The sequence below is a fragment of the Chlamydomonas reinhardtii genome, chromosome 14, assembly GCF_000002595.2.
Source record: "Chlamydomonas reinhardtii strain CC-503 cw92 mt+ chromosome 14, whole genome shotgun sequence".
In the NCBI taxonomy this organism is placed as follows: domain Eukaryota; kingdom Viridiplantae; phylum Chlorophyta; class Chlorophyceae; order Chlamydomonadales; family Chlamydomonadaceae; genus Chlamydomonas; species Chlamydomonas reinhardtii.
In genome coordinates, this window is record NC_057017.1 from 1,723,497 (window position 1) to 1,747,079 (window position 23,583).

General features: G+C 64.3%; 6 protein-coding genes across 7 annotated transcripts in view; 4 read left to right on the forward strand and 2 right to left on the reverse strand.

Moving 5' to 3' along the window:
- CHLRE_14g619500v5 (uncharacterized protein) overlaps window positions 1-444 on the forward strand; it is a 10,282-nt gene extending 9,838 nt beyond the window's left edge. Inside the window, exon 6 of the mRNA XM_043070154.1 lies at window positions 1-444. This exon is cut by the window's left edge and continues 2,928 nt beyond it. The gene's annotated coding sequence lies outside the window, so the exon portion shown is untranslated.
- Window positions 445-474: 30 nt separating this feature from the next.
- On the reverse strand, window positions 475-6,102 carry CHLRE_14g619550v5 (uncharacterized protein). 2 transcript variants are annotated; one of them, XM_001690250.2, is made up of 11 exons: window positions 5,940-6,102; window positions 5,780-5,862; window positions 5,556-5,595; window positions 4,850-4,933; window positions 4,374-4,444; window positions 4,046-4,103; window positions 3,451-3,567; window positions 2,897-3,009; window positions 2,406-2,493; window positions 1,932-1,996; window positions 475-1,171 (listed from the first exon to the last, which is right to left on the reverse strand). In XM_001690250.2, the coding sequence occupies exons 1-11, from the start codon at window positions 5,958-5,960 to the stop codon at window positions 1,162-1,164; spliced, it is 750 nt and encodes a 249-aa protein (XP_001690302.1). In that variant the 5' UTR covers window positions 5,961-6,102; the 3' UTR covers window positions 475-1,161. The 2 variants fall into 2 exon arrangements, with proteins under 2 accessions (XP_001690302.1, XP_042916828.1); XM_043070155.1 differs by having other exon boundaries at window positions 1,705-1,996.
- A 110-nt stretch (window positions 6,103-6,212) lies between these two features.
- On the forward strand, window positions 6,213-11,449 carry CHLRE_14g619613v5 (uncharacterized protein). Its single transcript, XM_043070156.1, has 8 exons — window positions 6,213-6,434; window positions 6,600-6,621; window positions 7,014-7,086; window positions 7,498-7,582; window positions 7,971-8,046; window positions 8,533-8,684; window positions 9,050-9,451; window positions 9,822-11,449. Exons 1-8 carry the CDS (start codon window positions 6,240-6,242, stop codon window positions 10,887-10,889), a joined length of 2,073 nt encoding a protein of 690 aa, XP_042916829.1. The 5' UTR covers window positions 6,213-6,239; the 3' UTR covers window positions 10,890-11,449.
- Window positions 11,450-11,636: 187 nt separating this feature from the next.
- Window positions 11,637-14,382, reverse strand: CHLRE_14g619650v5 (uncharacterized protein). The gene is made up of 4 exons (XM_043070157.1): window positions 14,139-14,382; window positions 13,538-13,676; window positions 12,706-12,819; window positions 11,637-12,265 (listed from the first exon to the last, which is right to left on the reverse strand). The coding sequence occupies exons 1-4, from the start codon at window positions 14,304-14,306 to the stop codon at window positions 12,099-12,101; spliced, it is 588 nt and encodes a 195-aa protein (XP_042916830.1). The 5' UTR covers window positions 14,307-14,382; the 3' UTR covers window positions 11,637-12,098.
- A 1,730-nt stretch (window positions 14,383-16,112) lies between these two features.
- CHLRE_14g619700v5 (uncharacterized protein) lies at window positions 16,113-19,204 on the forward strand. The gene is made up of 2 exons (XM_043070158.1): window positions 16,113-18,269; window positions 18,389-19,204. The coding sequence occupies exons 1-2, from the start codon at window positions 16,230-16,232 to the stop codon at window positions 18,674-18,676; spliced, it is 2,328 nt and encodes a 775-aa protein (XP_042916831.1). The 5' UTR covers window positions 16,113-16,229; the 3' UTR covers window positions 18,677-19,204.
- Window positions 19,205-19,252: 48 nt separating this feature from the next.
- On the forward strand, window positions 19,253-23,554 carry CHLRE_14g619750v5 (uncharacterized protein). The gene is made up of 2 exons (XM_043070159.1): window positions 19,253-21,460; window positions 21,598-23,554. Exons 1-2 carry the CDS (start codon window positions 19,322-19,324, stop codon window positions 21,958-21,960), a joined length of 2,502 nt encoding a protein of 833 aa, XP_042916832.1. The 5' UTR covers window positions 19,253-19,321; the 3' UTR covers window positions 21,961-23,554.
- Window positions 23,555-23,583: the final 29 nt, after the last annotated feature.

Consider the following 23,583-nt stretch of genomic DNA (forward strand, 5'->3'; position numbering starts at 1 on the left):
GGCGCAGTGCGTCGACGTGACAGGCCAAGGCTGGGAGTCCCCATGTCCCACCACGCAAACTCGTATGGTACGGGCTGCTCCCTTGGATTTCTAGTACGGTACAAGCAAGAGCAGAGGGTGGTGACTGGTGAGAAGCATATGGTAGTCCCATATGGGCTGTTCGGGACTGCTGGCATAGCGACGCAGGGTCAAGTGAGCGCTCTAGTAAGAATGCGGATGTTACAGAGGGGACAGTCCCGGCTCCAGTAAGGGGTGCACCGGAGCGTGTACCGCAGTGTGTAGGGTAATTGAAATCTGGCGGGCGGGTGTATCGGACGCAAAGCCAGAAAAGATAAATTTCCCGCAACTGATCGCAACTTAACGGCCGGGCGTCGGCTGTTCGACGAGCAGCTCAAGCAGTTCCGCGTACTGTGTTGCGTTTTTTCATGCACGTCGATAACTTATTGGCCCCGGGCAGCCTTGATGCAAGACACGCTCGCACACACCTTACACACAACCTGCAGGCGGGGCTCCTTCGCTCCCTGTCTGTCAGCCTTCGTCACAGTCCCCAGTTCCTAGCTCAGAGCACATCCGATTGCCTCGGCCTCGGGCCTCCCTACTCTGCTTTCTAAGGTATGTTACAGCTGGTGCTTGTTCGTCCTTGGAGATATCATGCTTTCTAACCTTCTTACGCGACCTGCCCCTACCCCGCAGCGCCCCACCGTACACTGCCGGCCTCTCGACTGGCACGCGCGCGGCGGACCGGCGCCCGCCGTCCATGCAGTAGCACCACACTCTGTCCAACAGCGCTCGCACCATCACGGCTGTACCGCTGAACTAGGTTGAACTTAATCTCCTCGACTGCCTCAATCGCTGATCAGACAGCAACAGAGCTCGCTTTTGGGTCCTGACAGGCGCCTCCTCCCACACACCCTTCCCTACATACACGCAACGCACTACCCCGAGACCCTGGGGCACATGCGGCACCGCACCTCCGCCCTCGGCTGCGGCTGTGCCACACATCTCACAAACCACATCTCCATGGCCATCACCTGCGCCACTACGGTATTACCCTGCGCTCATGCCGCCGCCTGTGCCAGTCCTCTCTGCGCCACTAGTACCTGCACCATAGCGCCCCGCGCACCGCCGCCACCGCCTGTGCCAGGACTCTCTGCGCAGCGCCTAGTCGTCCCTGCGGTCGCGATAGCAGAGGGCAGACAGGGCAGAGAGGGCGGAGCGGTCAGAGCGGTCAGAGCGGTTGGAGCGGCCTGAGCGCACTGGCCACAGCCAGATTCGTGTTCGGTAGCGTCGGTGTCTTGTAAGCCGTAATTTTCATGTTATCCACCATGCGGTTATCCCACGGATTGACGTGGCCCCTCCCGCACCACTTCGAGCCCTGACATGGCCCCACCGCCACCGCCAATGCCGCACTCCTGCTGTCTCCACCACCATCGCTGTCCACCGCCCAGCCACCCCGACCCAGTCAAGGCAGCCGGCCCGCTGCATTCTGCCACTGGCCGCGTGTGTCAGCAGGCTGGCTGCGCCCATGTGGCCGGCTCCGAGCTGGCGCGAGGGGCTTCGTTGACCCACTCTCCCCCCATGAGCACGTGCTCGAACCCCCCGCTCCTACCGCATCGCGCCCCCCCCCCCTGCCGACTCACATGTCGCTATCCTCCACACACACACCGCCGACTCACATGTCGCTGCCCCCCCCCGCCCACTCACATGTCGCTGTCCTCCAGCGCCTCGACCCCCCCCCGCCCACTCACATGTCGCTGCCCTCCAGCGCCTCGACCCCCCCCCCCGCCCACTCACATGTCGCTGTCCTCCAGCGCCTCGACCCCACCCCCCCGCCCACTCACATGTCGCTGTCCTCCAGCGCCTCGACCCACCCCCCCGCCCACTCACATGTCGCTGTCCTCCAGCGCCTCGACCCCACCCCGCCCACTCACATGTCGCTGTCCTCCAGCGCCGCCTTGGCTTGCCGCTCAGCCTCCGCCAGCAGCTCGTCAGGTACCTGCGTGTGTGCGTGTGTGCATGTGTGCATGTGTGCGTGGTGAGGTGGGGTTACATTCATGATTATATTAGGAAGTGGTAGACGGTAGACCATTTTGGGGGTTAGGAAGTGGGGGTTGCGAGTTTGCGGGGGCGTGAAGTGAGCTTTGTGTGTGCGCCCGTGTGTCATCTGCTTCATCAATCCGTTGTCTTTTGACAAATGCTACGTCGGTTACGTGGCAATAACAGCGGCGCAGGTAAGCCGACTGCGCTCGCGGGAGCATCTTGTTGTGCAGTGCCGATGAAACCAGCCCCACTATCTCCCGAAAGCACCCAACCCAAGCCACGCCCCACACCCCACCTCGCTCGCGCGCTGTGCCGCCGCCGCCTGCTCCCACAAGCACGCACACGCACCACACGCTCTCACTCACCCGCTGGTGCACCTTGCCGGACTCGTCGCACACCCAGCTCACGTCTAGCTCGAACTTCTTGCCGTCCTCGTCCCGCACCTTGTACAGGCTGGCATGGGGAGGGCGGGGTGGGTGGGTGGTAGGGGAATAGGCGGGATGTGGGTGGAGGGTGGATGGGTGCGGCGTTGCAAGGTTATAATGGTGAGCAGAGCGCGGTGAGAGCGAGTGCTTGGAAATGGGTTATAAACGTCTGGGACAGTCGCCGCCATCACAGTCGCAGTCGCAGGATCTGCATCACCAACTCCGACATCGCCGGCATAACGTGTTTCAGCGGAGTCGCCATGGAGTCGATCCGGTGTCACAAACACACAAAAACACACAAAAACACACAAAAACACACAAAAACACACAAAAACACACACACACACACACACACATACACACACACACACACACACACACACACACACACATACACACACACACACACACACACACACATTTCCACTCACATCTTCACGGCCTCAATGACCGCCTCGCGCGCGCTCAGCTCGTTGAGCTTGAGCTTCTCAATCTCGTTCTTGGCGGCCTGGCGCGCCTTGCCCACAGCCGTGCCGAAGTAGCGCTAATGAGAGGGAGGAGGAGGATTGGAGTGGGGAGGAGGGAGGGCGTGAGCGAGGGAGCAGGGGTTTGCAGGACAGGCAGGCAGATGAGCTTTGCAGGATATTGACTGCGGGCGGGCGCGGGCTGGGCTCGCGGGCTGGGCTCGTGGGCTGGGCTTGCGGCTTGGACCACGCCTAGGGCGGTCGCCCCGAACAACGTCATGAAGTGATGAATATAAACCCGCGCGATTCACTAGCACCTGACGATTTCTGCGAACGCAACATACCCCTGCCACGTCCCGCCCCGCCCCGCCCCTACGACTCCCCCCCTGCACCCCTGTGGCCGTGCACCTTCCAACCCCCTCTCGCCCCTTCTCTTCGCACCCCACGTGCTTTCTCCCCTCCCCGTGTCCCCTGTCGTGTCCCCTGTCCCCCCCTCCTCGTCTCCCCCGCCCCCTCCTCACCAGCGAGGTGCCGGAGGGGTCCACGGCGTACAGCGCCGGGCCGTTCTTGTCGTACGCCGCCAGCAGCAGTGCGGCGCCGTACGGGCGCAGCGACCAGTACAGGTTGAACATGTGCACCTGGGGGGGATTACATTCATGATTAATTAAGAAGTGAAGGCGTAGGCAGGTGGGGGAGGGGGAGGGAGGGGGAAGAGGGGGCGGGAGGGCATTTCAAAGTTACAACATTGGGAACAGGATCTAAGGGGACGGCAAGCAAAAACTTAATCAGGCGCTGCAAGGCGAGTGGTTGCGTTGCGGGGAGGGGAGGGGTTTGGAAGTGTGGCAGTGGTTTGTTTCATGCGTGCCAGTGAGCAGTCCACCCGCCCCGTACCACCATGAAAATGTTGCCCTGCCGCGCGCCCGCCTGCCCGCACTGCCCTGGAACTTCCAACCACATCCCACACGTCCCGCCAACCACGACCTCGCCAAACCAGTCATCACCTCGCGCCCCAAAAGCTCGCGCCGTTTCACGCTGCAACACTGGCAATGACAGCCTCCGTAACGCCCACTCAACACACGCTGTCCCTCTCGCCCCTCCCCCACCCCCGCCACTCACGTAGCTGCCCACGCGCTCGCACAGCACGTGGCCGGGGATGGGCTCGCCATACACACGCCTGTCAGGGGCAGCACACGGATGGCGCGAGGTTGTTGTCAGCTCGAGGCCTTCGCCCAAACAGCCCCTCTGGCTCAGGTAGGTACCAAAGGAAAGGCCTCCTCCTCCCTCCGTCGCTAGGCTCCGCCCTCGCCCCCAACGCACGTATTTCAGATTGCACTGCAGCATCTGCCACACTCTCTTGTAGCTGGCCTTCCTCTTCCCCCCCGTGGTTTGGTTTAGTTTGGGCTGGTATTTACATTCCCCCCCCCCCCCGCAGCGCCCCACTCACTTGTAGCTGGCGGCCTCGTCCCAGGCGCGGTTGGCCACCATGCGGCCGTCAGGCGCCAGGCCCGCCACAGCCTGGCGGTGTCAGGATGAAGGGAAGGAGAGAGAGGGAGACGGCGTGTGTGTGTCAGCGTGAAGGTGAGGAGGATGCGTGTACATGCCACCACAGAACCCGGCGGCGTCGGTGCACACACACAAACCTCCACACGACGAAACACCAAAGGAAGCACAGCTAGTGGCTACCGATGGCCCCTACCGCCAGGGCTGCCGCAGCCAAGCCGCACGCCCCCACGCCCGGTTATCTAAATGGGCGTGAAACCCTGCTAGCTCCTGCGTCAAACCCCGCCTCGACATCGCTTCCCACACACACCCTCTTGCGAGCTCGGACCAACCAACCGACCCAACCGAACCAACCAGCCCACCAACCGACCGAACCAACCCACCCACTAATCCAACTACCCCACCAGCCCCATCACCCACCACGCCCACGTGTCGGTCGATGTTGTGTATCCGGCGGTTGGAGCCCTCCACCAGCAGCTTGGACAGCACCAGCTTCTCGCAGGCCTGTGTGAATTGTGGCGTGTGTGAAGTGGAGTTTTATATACGTGACGAGTTAGGGTTTACCATGCGGCCCACCACTGGCCGCATCGCGGCCTCAGCGCGCCTGTGCCCCGCCGGTCTCAGCAGAAGCCCCGTCCACTGCTGAGCTGTTTCCAACCCGCGCCACGGCCACGGCCACGGCAGCGGCCACGGCACGCGGCGTGAGCGCCCCGGCCACCGGCCGCGTCCGGCCGCAGTGCTGCCACACGCATCTGTGGCTCCTCCCTAGTCCCTAACCCCCTGTCCCATAATGAAATCCCCGAGACAGCGCCGCTGCTTCTGTCGCCACGTCAGTGACGCCGCGTCGCTGCGTGCTGAGGCTCGTCGGCCCAGACCTCACTGCGTCCTGAGGTCTAGGAGTAGGAGCCTCCGGGGAATCCTGCCCTCCGCGCCTCCGCCGCTCCCTCCACCTGCCCCTCCTAGCGCCAGCACGTCGCGCACACACGAGCGCGCGCGTCTGGTTACCCCCAACATTTGGGCCCATATCCCCTCGCCATGCGCTTCTTCCTAACACACGCGAGGCTGCGGGCGCAAACGCCGCAAGCCCTCAGGCCGACACGCCACACACGCGAGTGCCGCCACCCACCAGCACGACACCGTCCTTGCAGCGCAGGCCCACCACCGTGCTGCAGGTGGAGGAGGAAAGAGAAGATAACGCCAGGTAATAAAGCTTCAGAGATTGAAGTCTAATGTAGTAATGGCTGGGTAAGTTGGCGACCTCTCGAGGGTTGCGGAGTCGGGAGCAGGCGCATTGGCTCCGGCCCCGCACGCACCCCTGCCATCGTGGCCTTCAGGCACCGCCCCGCGTACCTGCTGTTGTCTACCGCCTTCTGAGCATACTCCGTCTGGAAGATCTTTCCATCGGGCGAGTATGTCGTCGAGGACAGGTCATACTGCGCGGAGAGAAGAGCGTGAGGAGATGCCATTTGCGGTGCCAGCCCTTGCTAGACGGGCATTGGGGTCCACGTACCCCTGTTCCAATGCCCGACATCCTTCTACTTGCTCCCGCAAAAGCTCCTGGCCCAGGCTAACGAGTTGTGGGGACTGGCGCGAAGATCTGGACAGGCTCGACCAAAATTGTAGAGACCTAATGCTCGGTCGTTTGGTAATCTACACAACACAAGTAAAATTATCCGGTATGGCACTACGCATGCACTCTTGCCCCTCTGCTGAGAGTTTTCGGTGCATCGCCTCATGCGATCGCAAGAGGCTCAAATTTTACCGACTGCCGCTTAAATTTCCTATATTATGCAATCCATGAATACTAACCATGACCACTGACGACCCTGCCCCTAAGAAAGGGGCTGTTGGGCAAGGGCCCGCTTGCCGGGATGTTGGGCAGCTTAGGCAGGAGGTGCTGGAGGCAATAGGTGCTGGAGACCACCCGGAGAAGCGACAAAAGGGCTCGCTGCTGGTGCCGATACGCGTGAACGTTGACCGCGAGGACGGCGAGGACGTGCGCGAGGTGGGGTTCTGGGGAACCGGCTCTTGGTGCAGCAGCCACCCGGCTCGGAGGGGGTGTCCGTCCTGCCCAGGCGTCGCCTTCCGCACATTTCCCACAACGCTACTGGCGCTGACATAGTCACACTCCGTGTGTGTTTGATTGCGTGTGCTGCTGGACTACCTGCAGCATTTTCTGTGGCGGCTTGGGGGTGAGTGTGGCTGCCCGCGTGTGTGCGCGTATGCGTGACCGTGTGCGTGTGCGTGTTAATGTGGGCGGGGAGGGGGCGTTGCTAGCACGGTTGGGTCGTGTTCGGGGGCCTGGCCTGGGGGCCGGGGAAATGCGGGCCGGGGCAAGGGGTGCCGGGGGCCGGGGAAAGGGGTGCTGGGGGGCCGAGGGGCAGGGGGAAGGGTGCGCCCCCTCCCCCCGTGGCCAAGGGCCGCAACAATCTGGGTGGGGAACAATCACGCACGCGCGGTGGGCGGGGAAGGATGTGGGAATGTTGAATTCAACCCCTGCTCAACCCCTGCTCCTCCGTCTGCTTAAATACTCACGAATGTAACCCCTCCTCCTCCCCCTTTCCCCCCCCCCACACACACTTAGAGCCGGGCTACGAGGTGCGTCCCATCGCCGTACGGCTGGCGGCGGACCTGCAGCTACCGCAAAACTACATTAGGTGGGGGAGGGGGCGTTCGCGTGTATTGTGGCGGTGGTGGTGACATGTCGGTGGGGTCACCAAATTGTGAGGGGAACAGATGGGGCGGGAAGGGGGGGCGGGCCGCCGCCGCGCGCCGCATTCCCCTCCACCACCACCACCACCACCACCACCACCACCACCACCACCACCACCACCACCACCACCACCACCACCACTCCACATGCACACGCAACTACGCACAACCACAACCGCTCTCCTGCACCCACCCACACACATACACACCCCCACCCACCCACAACACATACATTGTGTTCTTTAACAACATGCAGTGTTGCGTGTTCAATCCCTTGGTGCTCTCTTGAACATGTTTCCTTCCTGTGTGCCCTCTCTCTCGCACATACGACACACGACATACGCTTGTGTCCACAGGAATGTGGAGGAGGAGATGCAGCGCAGCCTGCGGCCCTTCGCCACCTTCAAGGACCTGGGTGGACCGCGGCTGGTGCGGCTGCAGGTGGGCGGCGGGGGGGGGGGCGGTGTAGGTGGGGCCTGTGTGTGTGTGGGGGGGGAGGGTTGTATATACCAGCCCAAACTAAACGGGGGGGGTTTACATGTATGATTAGCTGAGGAAAGTGTAGACGGGAGGCGTGGGTGTAGGGGGTGGGAGTGTAGGGGGCGGGGGCGGGGATGCTGGGCTGAGGCAAATGCGTGGGCTGGCGGGTGGTGAGCTGGCGGCGGCGAGGGGTGCGTGCGGTAAGTGGAGCAAGTGGGGTACACAGGTACAGCCGCTTGCGCCGTGCGCTGACGGGGGGCCCCGTCACCAAACCTGTACTCGCCTCGACACCTCGTGTGCCCCGCCTCTCCCCGCCCTCTCTCCTCCTGTTCGTGCTGGTGGCGTGCAGCTGTACGTGCGGCGCGAGGGGCGGGTGTTCCGGGACGAGGTGGAGTGGGACGTGGGCGGCGGCGGCGGCATGGCAGGTGGGTGGGAGGGTGGAGGCGAGGGGAGGGACCCATTCTAGTCCCCAAATACACCATTGCCAACCAGACCAAGCGAAGTTAGCGGACCAGGGGGAGGGAAACATGGAGGACGGGGGTCAGTGGACGGTACAGGCATGGAGAGGGACCTGCAGGACAGGCGACGGGGACTGGTGGAGAGGCGACAGGGTGGGTGGGGGTCCTGCACGACTCCGAAGGCGGCGCCGCAGCTCCTCCGCCCTCAGCGGCTCAGCCTGCTGGCAAGGCCGCTGCAGCCGTGTCTGCTCCCTAGCCCACTCACCTCAAGGCTTTCCCAAACTCACCCTCCCAACTCCTCAGCTCAACTTCTCTGCTCCCCTCCCCCCAACCCCTCCCCCCAACCCCTCCCCCAAACTCTTCCCCCAAACTCTTCCCCTCACCTCCTCCTCCAACTCCTCCCCCACCCCCACCCCCCAAAAAAAACTCACCTCGATCCTTCCCCTCCCGCAGGCGGCTGCGGCGCCGGCGGCGGCCGCGCTGGCGGCGGCCTAAGCCCACTGGGCTACGCGGTGGAGTGCTGTGCGCAGCTGGGGCTGCACGACCCCGCCTGGGCCACCGCCATTGCGGGGCAGCTGGAAGAGCTGGCGCGGGAGGCGGCGGAGGTGAGAGCGGGGGGGAACGGGTTGCAAGGTTGAAACATTGGGAACACAGGGGGCGGGAGAGGAGGGGAGGGTTTTTAGATAGCAGCCCAAACTAAGTTTAAGGTGACGCAAAAGAGCGAGGAGGAGAGCTAGGGGGAGTAGGGGGGAGGGTTGTAGATTCCAGCCCAAACTAAACCGAACCCAATGCAATCGAGGGATGGGGTCTGGTTTTACCGTTCCCAGTCATGAGGGCGGTCAGGTCAGGGATGGGCATAGTCAAAGCCGCACGACGCGACAACCTACCTGCTTTCTTTTAATCTGGCTGTCTCCGCCCGTTGCTTTGACCCTTTCGCGCGCGCGCACACGCCCTCGCCACGCGCCCACAGGACCTGCTCCACCACAGCCCCGAGGTGGCGGTGCTGCCCCCAGCCCCCTCCGTGTGGCGCCCCCAGCCCGCCACTGCCACTGCCACTGCTACTGCCGACGACCCGGTTGCTACAGCCTGCTGGCAGCCGCTGCCGCCGGGGCAGCTGCCGCCGCCGCCGCCGCCCCTGCCGGCGCCGCCGCTCGAGGTGTGCGATGCCGACGACGCCGCCGGCTGGGTGCCCGTGTCCCGCTACGGCGCAGTGCCGCTGCCGCCGAAGCCGCCGCCGCCCCCTGCTACAGCCGCCGTTGATGCTGTCGGCATTAGTAATGGCGGCGGCAGAAGCAGCAGTGGCGGCGGGCGGGTGGGTCTGCCGCGGATGGAGCCGTACGACCCGGCTCAGGACCTGGAGGCGGAGCGGCGGGTGAGTAGGGTGAGGGGTTTCGCAGAGTTTCGTAGGGGTTTTCCTGCATTTCGGGTTTAGGGGGAACGGAGGAGGCTTGGCCGCATGGGTCCAGTCGCTGCATCGCCATGTGAAGGGGGGGGGGGACAACCGGGGAAGGGGGACTGGAGGAGTTCTGCGGTGTATGGGGGTCTCGAAGTGTTGCATGGGCCTTAGGCGAGTAGTTTTAAGCGGGGTTGGGCGGGGCGTTGCGCCCGCAATAGCAAGTGAGGACAAGGGGACAGGGAAGAGGCGCAGGGGCCGGGGCCGGAGCCGGCCTGCCCCACCTATAGTAGTATTCACAAGCAAGCACACAATGCCCTCCCTGTTTCCATGTGGTTGCCAAACACAGGCACGGCGAGAGGCGAAGCTGCGCCACCGCAGCGGCGGCGGCGGCGGCGCGGCAGGCGAGCACGGCCACGGCCACGGTCACCGCCACCACCACCACCATCACCACCACGGCACCGCCTCGCCGCCCGGCGGGGCCCAACAGCACCACCACCAGCACCACAGCCGCGCCTCGCACGGCGGCTCGCAGCCCCCACCCTCCATGCCCAACTCCCCCGCCGGGCACGCACCCCCGCACCCTCCGCACCCTTCGCACCCTCCGCACCCTTCGCAGCAGCACCCGCAGCAGCAGCAGCACCCGCCGGGGCAGCAGCACCCGCAGGGGCAGCAGCACCCGCAGGGGCAGCAGCAGCACCCGCAGGGGCAGCAGCAGCACCCGCCGGGGCAGCAGCACCCACAGGGGCAGCAGCAGCACCCGCAGGGGCAGCCGCAGACGCCGGGGCAGGTTAAGCGCGAGGAGGAGGGGCAGGTGAAGCGTGAGGCGCACGCCATGTCGCCGGGAGCGGTGGGGCCGGTGGTGAAGTCGGAGCAGCTAGGCGCGCAGCAGCAGCACCCACACCAGCACCCACACCAGCACCCGGGTGCCGCAGCGCCGCAGCAGCCGCACCACCACTACCAACAGCCCGCGCAACAGCCGCAGCAGCATGCAAGCTTCATGCAGCCTGGCCCCGCCCACCCGCCGCAACCGCAGCAGCAACAGCACCCACACCAACAGCAGCAGCAACACACGGCGGCGGCGGCGGCGGTGGCCGTCACTGCGCCGCAGCAGTTCGGGCAGGTGCCGCCGCAACAACAGCCGCAGTACCAGCAACCGCAGCAGCAGCAGTACCAACCGCCACAGCAACCGCAGCAGCAGTACCAACAGTACGTCCAACCGCCGCAACAGCCGCAGTACCAGCAACCGCAGCAGCAGCAACAGCAGTACCAACCGCCGCCGCAACTGCAGCAGCCGCAGCAGTACGCACTTCCGCCGCCGCAACAGATGCAGCAGCCCATGGGGATGCAGCCGGGGCCTCCGCGGCCGACGCAGCAGCAGCAGCAGCCGCACCCGCAATTTCCGTATGGGCAGTGAGAGTGAGACTGCGTTGTTGAGGTTACGTTGTCTGGCTCTGCAAACTAGCACCTGACTTGCGGGTTGGAGGTGAGCTGACTAAATTTGGGGCGCGCGGTGGCGCCCTGGGTTTGGCCGAGCCGCCCTTCCTCAGCACGCACCGGTTCCGTGTAAGGAGTGGGGTGCGTACCTGTGGCCGGCATGACGGTGGTTGCCTGGTTGCTGGCTGGTGCAGTGCGCCGCATGCGCGTTCTCGAGGAGGTGATGGCAGATGCTTGTCGTGATGCACCTGGTTTGGTGGGGTTGGGTAGAACTACCGACGGACTCCGGCTGTAGGCTTTGTCTGTGTGATGTAGTGAGCCAAGCCGCGACACCGCGCTGCATATATATGTGCCTTACTATATGACATCACATAGCTCCCACGCCCTGAACCGGCCTGCTGCTGCCTGCTTCGTAATTCTTAAAGCAAATCCGGCTGGGACGGTACCTTAATGCAGCCCAGTGATGTATGCGGGCACACGCGGGGGCATTGGCGTGGCAAACCGCATAACAAATCAACTAACGTGTAACAAAGTGGCTGGCGCTGCTTGCTCCCAGCTCGGCAGCGCCCGCCCATCAACCAACCACAAACAACTCAACCTCCAGCCAGACATTTGCAGTCCTCTTGCCTGCTCCGCGTCGTCCCTAGAGAGCCTGCAGCCCGCGCGCCGCCACATCGACTGGCGCACCCGAAAAGGCGGGCTGGCTGGCTGGCTGGCCCCCGGCCGCCGGCCTTGTTGGCGGGTTTCCACGCCTGCCCACGCCCACAGTTCTGCCGCACATGCATGCACACTTTGAACCACGTCCCTCCCCGCGACTGCCGTATTCGACAGGCAAATTCCCGCCAAGCATCCGGGGAGTACGGAAGGTCCATGCATGCACTAGGCAACAGCCTCACGTCCAGCAGCCACCTACGTCCTACATTACTAAGCATGCAACATGAATGAGGCGCCCCGTTCAAACTCAAAAGCCCTGCCACATGAGGTCCCACAGGCCCACAACCGCTGCTACAGCCAGTCGTCCAAACACTTGCTACAGCCGCCGCCTGCGGGCCCTTGCCACCACCACAAACGCCTCCGTTCTAAACGCCCCTAGCTACAGCCGCCGATGCCTCGCCCCTTACTTGCTACAGCCTCCTGCTGTGGCCCGCCCCTTGCTACAGCCGCCGAAGCGCCGTCCACTCGCGCGCTCCTAGCGCGTGCCGCTCTCGGGCGCGGACGCGATGTCGTCGCTGTCCGAGGCGGCGGGCCGGCCGCCGCCGGGGCCGCCGCTGGTCTCGGCGGTGCGGCCGGCGGTGCCGCTCTCGGGCGCGGAGGCGGGGTGGGCGCCGGAGGAGGAGGTGCCGGAGCCGCGAGCGCCTGCGGGCGTGTGTTTGGGTTGTAGTAAAAGGGCCGAGGGTGGTGGTGGTTTGTTCAGTTGGTGGGGAGCCTTGCGTGGGCCGTGTGAGCAAAGGGAGGGACGGCTGAGTCAACAACGCAGACGCACGGCGCCGCGGCGTACCGGGCTCTGCCAATGGCCGTGAGACCTGCTGACGGACACCTGATGAGGAAACCGACGGCCTCACTCGCCCTGCTGGGTCTCTCGCCATAAGCAAGCAACCCGGCACGTCACCTATGCCCCTCACCACCCTCACTTCCCCCCGCCCTTCCCCACCCTCCCCCGCCCCCTCTGGCTAGCTGCTCCTCACCACCCTCGCTTGCCCTTGCCCTCCCCCGCCCCCTCTGGCTAGCTGCTCCCTCACCGCCCTCGCCCGCGCCCGCGCCCCGCCCCCTCTGGCTAGCTGCTCTGGCTACCTCACCGCCCTCGCCCTCACCCTCGCCCTCACCCTCACCGCCCTCGCCCGCGCCCCGCAGCTCCTCGTGCACCACCGCCCCCCGCCGCCGCAGCTCGTCGCGGGACTCGTGGTGGTAGCCTGATGGCGGCGGCGGCGGCGGCGGCGCCCGTGTGCATTGGTAGTGGTAGAGGTGGTGGTGGTGGTGGCGGTAGAAGGTGGTGGTGGTGGAGGTCAAGGTGGTGATGGGTAGAATGGAGGTGCAGGTGCAGGAGCAAGTTGCAGGCAGGCAGGCAGGCCGCCACCACATGTGGCGACAGAGAGCGCATGCAGCAAGCACGCACGGGTGGTCGTTGTTGCGGTTGTGGTTGGAGGTTGCGGTTGCGGTAGGAGCGTGGGCGGATGGGTGGCCAGGTGGCGAGCGAGGGGCGGCGGCGGCAGTGGTGGAGTCCGTGACCGTGCGTGGTGGCAGCCGGGTTGGGGAGCGGTGCGAGTACGTAGGTGCGGTGTGTCGAAACATGCAAGAGCGAGAGCGAGGCAGAGGGGGGCGGGTTGGCGCAAGGGGTTGGGGGCCCAGGAAGATGGGCGTGCGGTCATCAACCCGGCCATCCCATCTCAATTACCCCAGTCGCTGATTGCTGCAAGCCCAACCACCTGCCTGCCCGCCCCCGCCCCCACCCCCATGCCCATGCCCATACCCCGCGCCGCGCCCCAGCACCATCGTTCCAACCCTCCCCCTCCCCCTTCCCCACGCTCGCCCCCTCGCTCTAATGCATTGGGTTCGGGTTAGTTTGGGCGGGTGTCTACAACCCCCTCCCCCTCCCCCTCCCCCTCCCCTGGCCCCCCCTGCCACCCGCACCTGGCTCCTGCTCCTCGTGCGCCCCACCGCTCTGGGTGGGCTGCTCCTGCTGCGTGCTGCTGCCGTGCTGGCGTTCCGACGTGGACTTCTTCAGGGTGTCCTTCAGACCGCCCTCCTCCTCCTCCGGGCCCGTCTCGCCCTACGCCGACAGGCATTGATGAAGCACGCAGTAGCCGATGAAGTGCGTGAGGAGGGGGAGGTGGGTAAGCGTGAGGCACGTAGGGCAGTGAGGCAATGCGGTGTGATGTATGGCAGGAAAAACTGAAGGCTTGGGGGAGGGGCGCAGTCCGGGACAGGGCGGCGGAGTAGGCGTGACAGCAGGCGGGGCAGGCGGCGTCTGCTGCTGGCGGCGGCCGGGGACCACCTGGCCACGCACACGAACACCTCAGCTACATACGCTGAGGGCCGCGTCACCGCGTGTCGCCTCGGGGCAAACGGGACCGCCCTGTCGCGGTATCGCTCTGCCGCGAACCATGCAAAGCTCCGAGCTCCCACTGATGCCCCTCCTGCACTTGACTCCGCCCTCTCCGCCCTGCCTGTCCGGTCCGGCTCGCCTGCTCCGGCCCGTGCGGCCCCTGCGGCCCCCACACAGCCCCCGCACCTGGCGCCCCGTGGCACTTGTGTAGCGGGCCACCACCCCGCAGCGCCGCGCCGCGGCCGCGGCTGCCGGCGGCGCTCCCGCTCCCGCTACCCGCACCGACCCGACCCGCGGGCCGTTCCCGCCGGTGACCGGCTTGGCGACGTGCAGGCGGCTGGAAAGGCCGATCATTTTGTATTGTATTGTAATGTGATGGTTGTTTTAATGCGTTGTAATTGGCCGTTCTGGTCCGGCCGGAAAGCTCCGGAAAAGCCGGAACTGTAGATTGTCCCGCATCCCAATTGCACACCCTGCCTCATCTCCCCCTCTGACCCGCAAGTGAGCTGCCAGCTGCGCCTCTGCGTCATGCGTGTGACGGGGTGCAATCTGCTGCTCGGGACTCAACTACCGTATGTCAGCCACTTGCCTCCTTCGCCATGTCCCCTGACCCGGTTTCCCCTGTGCTCCCGTGGTACTTTCTGGCCTTGGTAGTCGCTTGAGGATTTGAGGCCTCCCGGGTTTCCAATGACCCGTCCGTTCATCCAGTCCAGCCGCCGTTACATCCGTTTTGTGCGGGGTGTGGTGGGCGGGGTGTGCGGGTGTAGGGGCGGGGGTGGGGTGCCGCGTTAACTACCGCCGGTACTCTGTGCCCTTGTCAGGGCGGTTACGGTACTGCTGTGGCCGTTTTGCTGGCGGCCCGGCTTAAGCCGCCGAGGAGCGTGTCCAGGCATTGCGTGCACTGCCGTACAAAACCGTGCCATCGAAGGCCGGGGTGGTAGCTTGGAGGGGCGGGTCATCCCGGCACTGCATGACCGCACGGATCTTTAGGGGCGGGGCAACTAACCGGATGCCAACGACGATTCAGATAGCAAGCAGTCTCCGAAGTTGAAGTTGTTTCCGCCCTCCTCCTCGGCAGCCACGCGCAGTGTCGCACACCGCGCTCACGCTGTCCCGCACTCCTCTGGTCCGCCCCAACGTCCGCCCCGCCGCCCCAAGTCCGCCAGCGGTCTAGCGGCGGTCGCGGCGGCTGCTCCGACGCTGCAGAGCCCGCCGCCCCTGGGCGGAGGCAGGGTCATCCGCAGTCAGCCCCGGGCGCCCACCGCGTGCTGGCTCTGCACGCGATGGGGCAGGGTAAGGGGCAGGGTGGCGCATTCCCGTAGTGTGCAGCAGTGTAATCCCACACCCAAACAGTCAGTTGCCGCGTCAAGGCACGGGCGCGCGGCTACGCTCTCGCCTGCCTTGTGCCTCCCTTGACTGTGAGGACTGAGGCAGTGAGTGCGATAGGACAGGGCAAGGGTCGCTCGGGTTGGTGCATTCCCGTGCAGTGCCGTGCGACTGAGGCAGTGAGGCGATGTAGGCTCAGACTGTAGGAGTGGACGCTGTAGGGACTCCAGCCGTAGCAGTTGCTCCAGCCTCCAGGCCAGCACCCCTTCCAACGGCCACGGTGTCCTTTGGTTGCGGTGGTCGCATGCATGGTTGAGGGGGCGCCACATCAGCCTGCCCCACTCACGCCTTGCCGCCGGCTTGCCGCTGCACCTTGACTGTATTGAACGCCAACGCCCAGGATATGCCACACAGTTGGCGGAGGGACTTAGTCAATTGCCAACTTCCACCAACGCACGCACACATACACGCAGCAGGCCCTTCCTTTGGGATCGGAATGTACTATCCCCTCGTTTTCGTTGGTTTTGGTTTAGTTTGGGCTGGCATTTACAACCCCTCCCACGCGCCACGCCATGTGTGTGTCGGGGCCTCAGGCAGCTGCGCTGGGCGCCGACGACCGGCTGCGCCTAGTGCGCATGGGCTGCAGAAGCGGGGGAATAGCGGGGAAATGGCGGGGAAATAGCGGGGAAATTTGTGTTTGTGTGGCACAGCACGCACAGGGGTGCTCGTTGGTCAAGGGCCGGGGGAGCTCCAAATGCGTGGCATGGAGGGGGTTCCGATTCTGGTACACCGCCAATGCAGTACCAGTTCGCACTCTACTGTTCTTTTGCTTTTCGAGAAATCCTTTTGAGACTACTTTTTAGCGGTCCAGTCCATTCCTGGCTCGTTTGGACAAATCTGTAAGCATGAACTTGTGACATCAATCAATCAATCTACTGTTCTTACAACATTATGGACGCACCCCAGCAATGCATGAGCTTACCGCATTTGCTGTCTTTGCCGACAAGGGCCCGCGAGCTCATTTTAGGCGGGAAGTTTATCAAACACGCTGTTAGCTATCGTGTTGTGTGCAAAGACTTTAAGGATGCATTCGACAGCACTGTTTCCGAAGCCCACCTGAAACTCGGCGAGGAAGCGGTGGAGCGATGGGCCAGCGGGCAGGCCTCCCCCCTCGCACGGTTTCCGAGCTACGTGAGCCTCACATTACATCTGGAAGAAGACGAAGATCCCGAAGTGCTCATCGGCCTGGCTCTTTTCGGCACCGCGCCCGAGGCTCGGCAGCAACTCACCCGCGTGCGCATTACCAAGGCCGATAAGTACACGGCCCTCAACACGCTGTGCGTCGTGGAGGCGCTGCTTGCGGCGCAGCTGTCCGGCCTCGAAGAGCTGGAGCTGGAGAACACTTGCACCTCAGACCACCTGACTACCGCCAGGAGCAGCGCGCGCACGGCCATCGTGCTGGCCAGGCTTGCCGAGGGCCTTCCGCGCCTTCGGCGCCTCCGGCTGCCACTGCCGGGCTCACACGGCCTGGTGCAACTGAGGTCGCTGTCCAGCTTAGCGCAGCTTCGCGAGCTGATACTCGTGACAGGTCTGGCAGGAGGGCTGACCACCAGCGATGGCCTGGCGGCGCTGCAGCAGCTCTCTCAGCTCGAGCAACTGGCGCTTCTTAATTTCGACCTGCCGAGCGAACGCAGCATAGAGCTGGTTCAACAGCTGATGAGCGACCGCCGGCCGTCCGGTGTGCGGCGCCTGACGTTCCTGCGTGATGCGTACCCGTTCGGCGGTGCCTGCATCACGTACCAGCGACCCCACCCGTCGCTTGCTGTGCCTTCGACTGCGGCGGCAACCCGGTTTGTGGGTGCAGGGGCGGCAGCGGCAGCGATGCGGCTAGGTCCGTCGTCAGCGCTGGCGGCGGCGGCGGCGGCAGCGCCAGGAGCGCCGCTGTGTGAGATCCAGCGCGTGGAGCTGAACGGGCGGTGCAACTCGCGTGTTGAGATTGCGGGCATTGTCGGGGCGGCGGCGGACCGCCTGGGGCAACGCAGCATTCCGGAGCTGGTCATCAAAGACATAGATTCGGACGGGTCAGCATCAATGCAAGATGGTTTAGCGCAGCTGGTGGCGCGCTGCGAGCGGGTGGAGTGGCGCTGCCTCAACTTGTGGAATCACCGCTTGGACGCCGCCCGCCCCCTCCTGGCGCTGCTGGGGCTGCCGCAGTCTTTGAGGCTGTCGTGTGGCAAGTGGAGCTGGCGGGATGACGTGATGGGCGGCGGCCGCAGGTACCGCCAGGCGGCCGCGGCGGCTACGGCGGCGGCTGCTGGGGCGGCGACCGCGGCCGGCGCGGCGGGCTCAGCAGGAGCGGAGCAGCCGCCGCGCCCGCCGCTAAACCTGGACTTGGGCGCAGTCGACCCGGAGTGGGTGGTGCGAGAGGTACTCGACCGGCTGTGGGCGCGGGGGCTGGGGAAGCAGGCGGGGCAGGGCGGCGACGCCTGCAGCAGCGACGACTCCTATGGCAGTGTTGATGACAGCGATGGCAGTGATGATGACAGTGGTAGCGCTAGCGACAGCGGCAGCGGCAGTGGCACTCCGTCTAGCGGCAGTAGCAGCAGCGGCGCCGCAGCCGCTGCTGGCGGCAGTAGCAATGGAAGCTCGAGCGCGCACGTGGGCGGCGTGGGTCCGGCGCTTATGATCCTGCGCGGCGTGCTGCCGTCAAGGGGTCACGTGCTGGTGTATGATGATGTTTGGGATAGAGCAGTCCACAAGTGCTTCGGCAGTTTGGACCCCAGCAGCAAACGTCTCGTGAATGACCCCGGCCACGAGGTGATGACGGTGCCGCTGACGTGCACGGCGGTGGTTGGTTACGAGTCCCGCACCGACGCGGCGGCGGTGCTGGCGCTGCTGCGACCGGGCATGGAGAAGCGTGTGGCCGTGGTGCCGTTGCCGCCCGGCGAATCGACGATCCCCATTGATCACCTGCGCCAGTGCGTGTCCGAGGTAAGATGCATGGGATGGCGTACATGAGGGCATATGCACGTTTATCGGTTTTTCTGATCATGATCCTGACAGTTTAATTTCCTGTTCGTGTACCTCTGGTGCCGGCCGCATGCGCGCAGGTGCTGTTGGAGGTGTGGGCCAGGTCGGGCGGCCCGGGCGGGAGCATCGGTGCTGGGGCCGGCAGCGGCGCCGAGGGCATGAGCAGCAGTAGGGTTGGCGGCAATGGAGGCAGTAGCGGTGTAGGGAACGGCGGGGGCCAGGGCAGCATTGCTGCCGGCGGCAGTGGCACTAGTAGCGGCCGCCAGGGGGTGATGCTGAGTCCGGAGCTGCAGGAGCGACTTGAGAAGCTGCTGGAGCTGGACAAGCAGGTGGACGAGATGTGGCAGGTCCATTACATACTTGATTGATTCATTGCATGGCAGCAAAGCAGCACGCTGGCACAAGCCTGGGCAGTAGGGCTTGGGGTGGGAGGGCAGGCTGACACCGGTCGGCAGGTATGCTGCGTGGGGGTTGGTCGACATGAGCAATGGCCGTGCGCATGTTGCAGGTGGTACGGCAGGAAACGCCAGAAAGATGCGGTAAAGGCTGACGACTGGGTATGTAGGCAAATCGTGTTGGTATTGCTGGTGGGAGGGGTTGTAGATACCAGCCCAACTTAAACCGAACCCCATGCGATAGGGTTGCAGTGCTGTTGCGGGAGTGCGGGGAGCTGCGGCGAAAGGCAAGGGTGGCATAGTGACATGCGGCTGTGCAGAACGTGGCTGGTTGACGCAAGGACTGGACACACGCACACGTGCACACGGGACATGCGTACGGTCCTTGCAGTATGTTTGTGGCCAATGCATATCTTTGGACTGTACTGTACATACGGTAACACGCAGTTTGGACTGTTTCACGTGATGTAGTATGAACACTGTTTACCGCATTGAGTTACGGCAATTCCATGCTTTGCATTGCATGGATGACTGGGGTCCCGATCCTGTCACGGTGGAATTCACAAAGTCAGTGCCAAGCCAGAGTAGCTTTTCACACACAGCTTCGATTTAAAAACCATGGAGCCACCCATGCGCCTCCTGGATTTGCTGTCTTTGCCGACAACGGCCCGCGAGCTAATTTTGGGCGGCAAGTTCACCAAATACGCTTCTGGCTACCGGGCCGTGTGCAAAGACTTTAAGGATGCATTCGACAGCACTGTTTCCGAAGCCCACCTGAAACTAGGCGAGGAAGCGGTGGAGCGATTGGCCAACGGGCAGGCCTCCCCCCTCGCACGTTTCCCGGGCTGCGTGAACCTCACAATCCATCTGGACAAGTATGATGATTATGAGCTTCTCACTGGCCTGGCTCTGTTCGGCACCACGCCCGAGGCTCGGCAGCGGCTCACCCGCGTGTGCATTGTAAAGCATCACCACGGGCCCATCAACTCGCTTCGCATCGTGGAGGTGCTGCTCGCGTCACAGCTGTCCGGCCTTGAAGAGCTGGAGCTGGACGTGTCAGGTAACCTGCCAGATAACGGGGATGCTGCCCAGAGCAGCGCACGCCTGGCCATTTTATCGGCCAGGCTCGCCGAGGGCCTTCCTCGCCTTCGGCGCCTCCGGCTGCCTGTGTGTAGTGCAAAGGACCTGGAGCACCTGCGGCCGCTGTCCGGCTGCGCGCAGCTGCGCGAGCTGGTGCTCGTGATGCAGCTGGGAGGGGAGGCAACGACTAGGGGCCTGGAGGTGCTGCAGCAGCTGTCTCAGCTCGAGCAACTGACGCTCCGCGTGTTCGACCTGTCGAGCGAACGCAGCAGAGAGTTTATGCAGCAGCTGATGAGCAGCCACCGGCCACCCGGCGTCCGGCGCCTAACGTTACTTCTGAATACGTACCCGTACGGCGGTGCCTGCATCACGTACCAGCAGCCCCACCCGCCGCCGCCGCGGCCGCCACGCCCGCCAGCGGTGGGGCTTGCTATGCCTTCGACTGCGGCGGCGGCGCAAGGTGCAGGTGCAGGGGCGGCAGCGGCGGCAACGGCGATGCCGCCAGGTCCCTCGTCAGCGTCGGCGGCGACGGCAGCAGGAGCGCTATTGGCGACAGTGCCAGGGGCGCCGCTGTCCCAGATGCATCGTGTTGAGCTGAACGGGTTCTGCCACAGGCAATTGGAGACGCCGGCCGTGGTCCTGGCGGCGGCGGACCGGCTGGGGCAGCGCAGCATTCCGGAGCTGGTCATCGACAAGTTAATTATGCACCAGTCAGGATCAACGCATCTGCGACCAGACGAGGCGCTGCCGCAACTGATGCCGCAACTGGTGGCGCGCTGCCTGCGGGTGGAGTGGCGCTGCCTCAGCCTGGCACGTGGCCAGCGCATGAGTTTCATTTCCCCGGTGCTGGCGCTGCTGGGACTGCCGCAGTCCTTGGAGCTGAACCATGGCGAGTGGAGCTGGCGGGATGACGTGATGGGCGTCGGCAGCGGGTACCGCCAGGCGGCCGCGATGGCGTCGGCTGCTGCTGCGTCGGCGACCGCTGCCGGGGCGGCGACCACTGCCGGTGCTACTGCCGCTGCTGGGGCGGCGGGCTCAGCAGCAGCGGAGCAGCCGCCGCGCCCGCCGCTAGACCTGGACTTGAGCACAGTCGACTCCGAGTGGGTGGTGCGAAAGGCGCTCGACCGGCTGTGGGCGCGCAGGCTGGGGAAGCAGGCAGGGCAGGGCGGCGACGGCGCTAGCTTCGGCGACGGCTGCAGCAGTGACGACGGCTGTAGCAGTCATGACAGCGATGGCAGTGATGATGACAGCGGTAGCGACAGCGATAGCGGCAGTAGCAGCAGCGGCGCCGCAGCCGCGGCCGGGGGCAGCGGCAGCGGAGGCTCGAGCGCGCACGTGGGCGGTGTGGGTCCGGCTCTTGTGATCCTGCGCGGCGTGCTGCCGCCACAGCAGGGCGGGTGCGACTCGTTTTGGTATGATTACAATTGGGAAGCCGCATTGCGAAAGTGCTTTGGCAGACTGGACCAAAGCACTAAGCGGCGCGTGAGTGGCCCGTGCGCACGGGTGGTGATTGTGCCGCCTGCGCGCACGGCGATGGTCGAGTGCGCGTCTCGCACCGATGCGGCGGCGTTGCTGGCGCTGCTGCGACCGGGCATGGAGAGGCGTGTGGCCGTGGTGCCAGTGCCGCCCGGCGAATCGGCGATCCCTCATTATCACCTGCGCCAGTGCGTGTCCGAGGTAAGATGCATGGGATGGCATACCAGACACTTTGCACCCGTATACCGATTGTATGTGTTTCGTTGGGCTTGATCCAAACCGCCCCTTCACCATGGCTTTCTTCTCGTGTAACTCTAGTCCCGGCCGCCTGCGCGCAGGTGCTGTTGCAGGTGTGGGCCAGGTCGGGCGGCCCGGGCGAGGGCGCTGGCAGCAGCAGCGATGCCAAGGGTGGTGGCGCCGGCAAGCGCGGTGGCAGCAGCACTGGCGGCAGCGCTGGGAGCAGCATCGATGCTGGGGTCGGCGGCGGCGCCGAGGGCAGCAGCAGCACTGGCGGCGGCGCCGGAGGCTGCAGTGGTGTTGGGGACGGCGGCGGCCTGGGCAGCATTGCGGATGCCGGGGGTGGCAGTAGCGGCCGTCAGAGGGCGATGCTAAGCGTGGAGCTGCAGGAGCGGCTTGACGAACTGCTGGAGTTGGATGCGCAAGTCGACGAGATGTGGGACGTCCACAAGGCGTTGTATTGACCTGATCTGTTGCACGGCAGCAACTCGGGCCGGTGGCCGGTGACGAGCAGGTGGACAGGATGTGGTATGTCCGTGACATAGCTGATGATACAGATGACTACCGATTGATTTGTTGCATGGCAGCAAAGCAGCACGCTGGCGCAAGTCTTGGCAGTAGGCGGTTTGGTGTTGGTGGCGGAGTGCTGATGCGGCGGCCGAGAAGGGGCGTACGCGGGCAAGTTGCAGGTGGACATCAGGATGTGACACGCGCGCACACAAATCACACATGCGCAGTCATTTTCGTTTGTGTTTGCGCGGCCTTTTTGTCCGCTTTCATTGGATCACCATTGGACGGTTGGACTGTTTGACGGTTTGACGACGTCATTGATGCATCAAATGAATGATCACAGGGATGATCATGCAATCATGACAATGACGGTAAACTTGCTGTCACAGCTCCGGGACAAGCCGCGGTGTGAGGTAATGGGCCCTAGCGGGTGTTTACGGTACCCATGCTATGGATGCGAAAGAACAAAGACAGGACAGCCAGGCATTGCACCCCTTCCAACTGCCACGGTGTCTACGCGGCTATGCAGGAACGTTGCTGGTGGACGCAAGGACTGAACACACGCACACGTGCACACGGGACATGCGTACGGTCCTTGGCAGTATGTTTGTGGCCAAAGCATATCTTATTCGGTAACATGCAGTTTGGACTGTTTCACGTGATGTAGTATGAACACTGTTTGCCGCGTTGAGGTACGGCATTTTTATGCTTTGCATTGCATGGACGACTGGCATGACAAGCGTGGCGGCACACGGGCACTCCTCCGGGGAACACACGCTGCGATGCGAGGCGCGGGGCTGCGTTGCGGGCGGGTGGTGGCCAGACCGCGCCATGCTGTGCACGCTGTGCTGCTAGCTGCAAGCGGCTCAGGTAGACACTGTTGCGTTGGTTGAAGACACGAGTATGGTACCTGCTTTACTGCTTAGGCAAGGGCAGGCAAGGCCCGGTCCGGCAGGCCACAGATTGGTACACCTGGACTGGACTTGAGAGGATGTGCGGGTGGGCTGGTGTGCGATGCGGGACAAAAGTCACAGGTGCGGGGTTGCGCCCAATCCCGGGGTTGTGTGGTGCGCGGTCCAGCTGGCAGCGCGCAGCGGCACGGCAGAAGAGGGCGCGGCTGGTGGAGAAACGCGGGAGTTACTGTACCAACGCGGCAACGCGGGTTGCTGGCTGGCAGTTTGCTGTGGCGCATGCGAGTGGGCGGCTGTGGACAAGGTGACTGAATATCACACGTGGATGGCACGGTGACGTGGTTGAGCACGGGATAGGGTGGCACGCATGGGGGACGGGGGCATTGCCCCGTGGAAACGTGCCATGCGTGCTGAAGCCATCTGAACTCTGGGAGGCCGGAGCCAGCCAGACTGCTGGAGACACAGGGGGGGCAGATGTGCGGAAGTTGTTGTTGACAGGTGCAACTCCGTGCAATCAGCACTCGGATACCTGAGCCCAGTGACGGAGAGCAATGGACCCCACCGGGTCAGCGCTTTTCCCCCACTTTGCTTGCGCTACGTGCAGTTCTGCAGTTATGAGGACCGCACATGGACCCGACTGCGACGGCCCCTCGCGCCGCCATTCCA

What these genes read in the sequence shown, in the direction of transcription:
- CHLRE_14g619550v5 (XM_001690250.2), bottom strand. Translation starts at nt 5,960, where the DNA reads ATGTCGGGCATTGGAACAGGG. An exon ending in TCGACCGACACGTGGGCGTG is followed by an intron (nt 4,445 to 4,849) that starts GTGGGTGATGGG and finishes TGACACCGCCAG; the next exon opens with GCTGTGGCGGGCCTGGCGCC. An exon ending in GACGAGGCCGCCAGCTACAA is followed by an intron (nt 4,104 to 4,373) that starts GTGAGTGGGGCG and finishes TGCCCCTGACAG; the next exon opens with GCGTGTGTATGGCGAGCCCA.
- CHLRE_14g619613v5 (XM_043070156.1), top strand. Translation starts at nt 6,240, where the DNA reads ATGACCACTGACGACCCTGCCCCTAAGAAAGGGGCTGTTGGGCAAGGG. An exon ending in ACGGCGAGGACGTGCGCGAG is followed by an intron (nt 6,435 to 6,599) that starts GTGGGGTTCTGG and finishes GACTACCTGCAG; the next exon opens with CATTTTCTGTGGCGGCTTGG. An exon ending in TGGCGCGGGAGGCGGCGGAG is followed by an intron (nt 8,685 to 9,049) that starts GTGAGAGCGGGG and finishes ACGCGCCCACAG; the next exon opens with GACCTGCTCCACCACAGCCC.
- CHLRE_14g619650v5 (XM_043070157.1), bottom strand. Translation starts at nt 14,306, where the DNA reads ATGATCGGCCTTTCCAGCCGCCTGCACGTCGCCAAGCCGGTCACCGGC. An exon ending in CAAGTGCCACGGGGCGCCAG is followed by an intron (nt 13,677 to 14,138) that starts GTGCGGGGGCTG and finishes CTGTCGGCGTAG; the next exon opens with GGCGAGACGGGCCCGGAGGA. An exon ending in CGAGGGTGAGGGCGAGGGCG is followed by an intron (nt 12,266 to 12,705) that starts GTGAGGTAGCCA and finishes ACACGCCCGCAG; the next exon opens with GCGCTCGCGGCTCCGGCACC.
- CHLRE_14g619700v5 (XM_043070158.1), top strand. Translation starts at nt 16,230, where the DNA reads ATGGACGCACCCCAGCAATGCATGAGCTTACCGCATTTGCTGTCTTTG. An exon ending in TGCGCCAGTGCGTGTCCGAG is followed by an intron (nt 18,270 to 18,388) that starts GTAAGATGCATG and finishes GCATGCGCGCAG; the next exon opens with GTGCTGTTGGAGGTGTGGGC.
- CHLRE_14g619750v5 (XM_043070159.1), top strand. Translation starts at nt 19,322, where the DNA reads ATGGAGCCACCCATGCGCCTCCTGGATTTGCTGTCTTTGCCGACAACG. An exon ending in TGCGCCAGTGCGTGTCCGAG is followed by an intron (nt 21,461 to 21,597) that starts GTAAGATGCATG and finishes GCCTGCGCGCAG; the next exon opens with GTGCTGTTGCAGGTGTGGGC.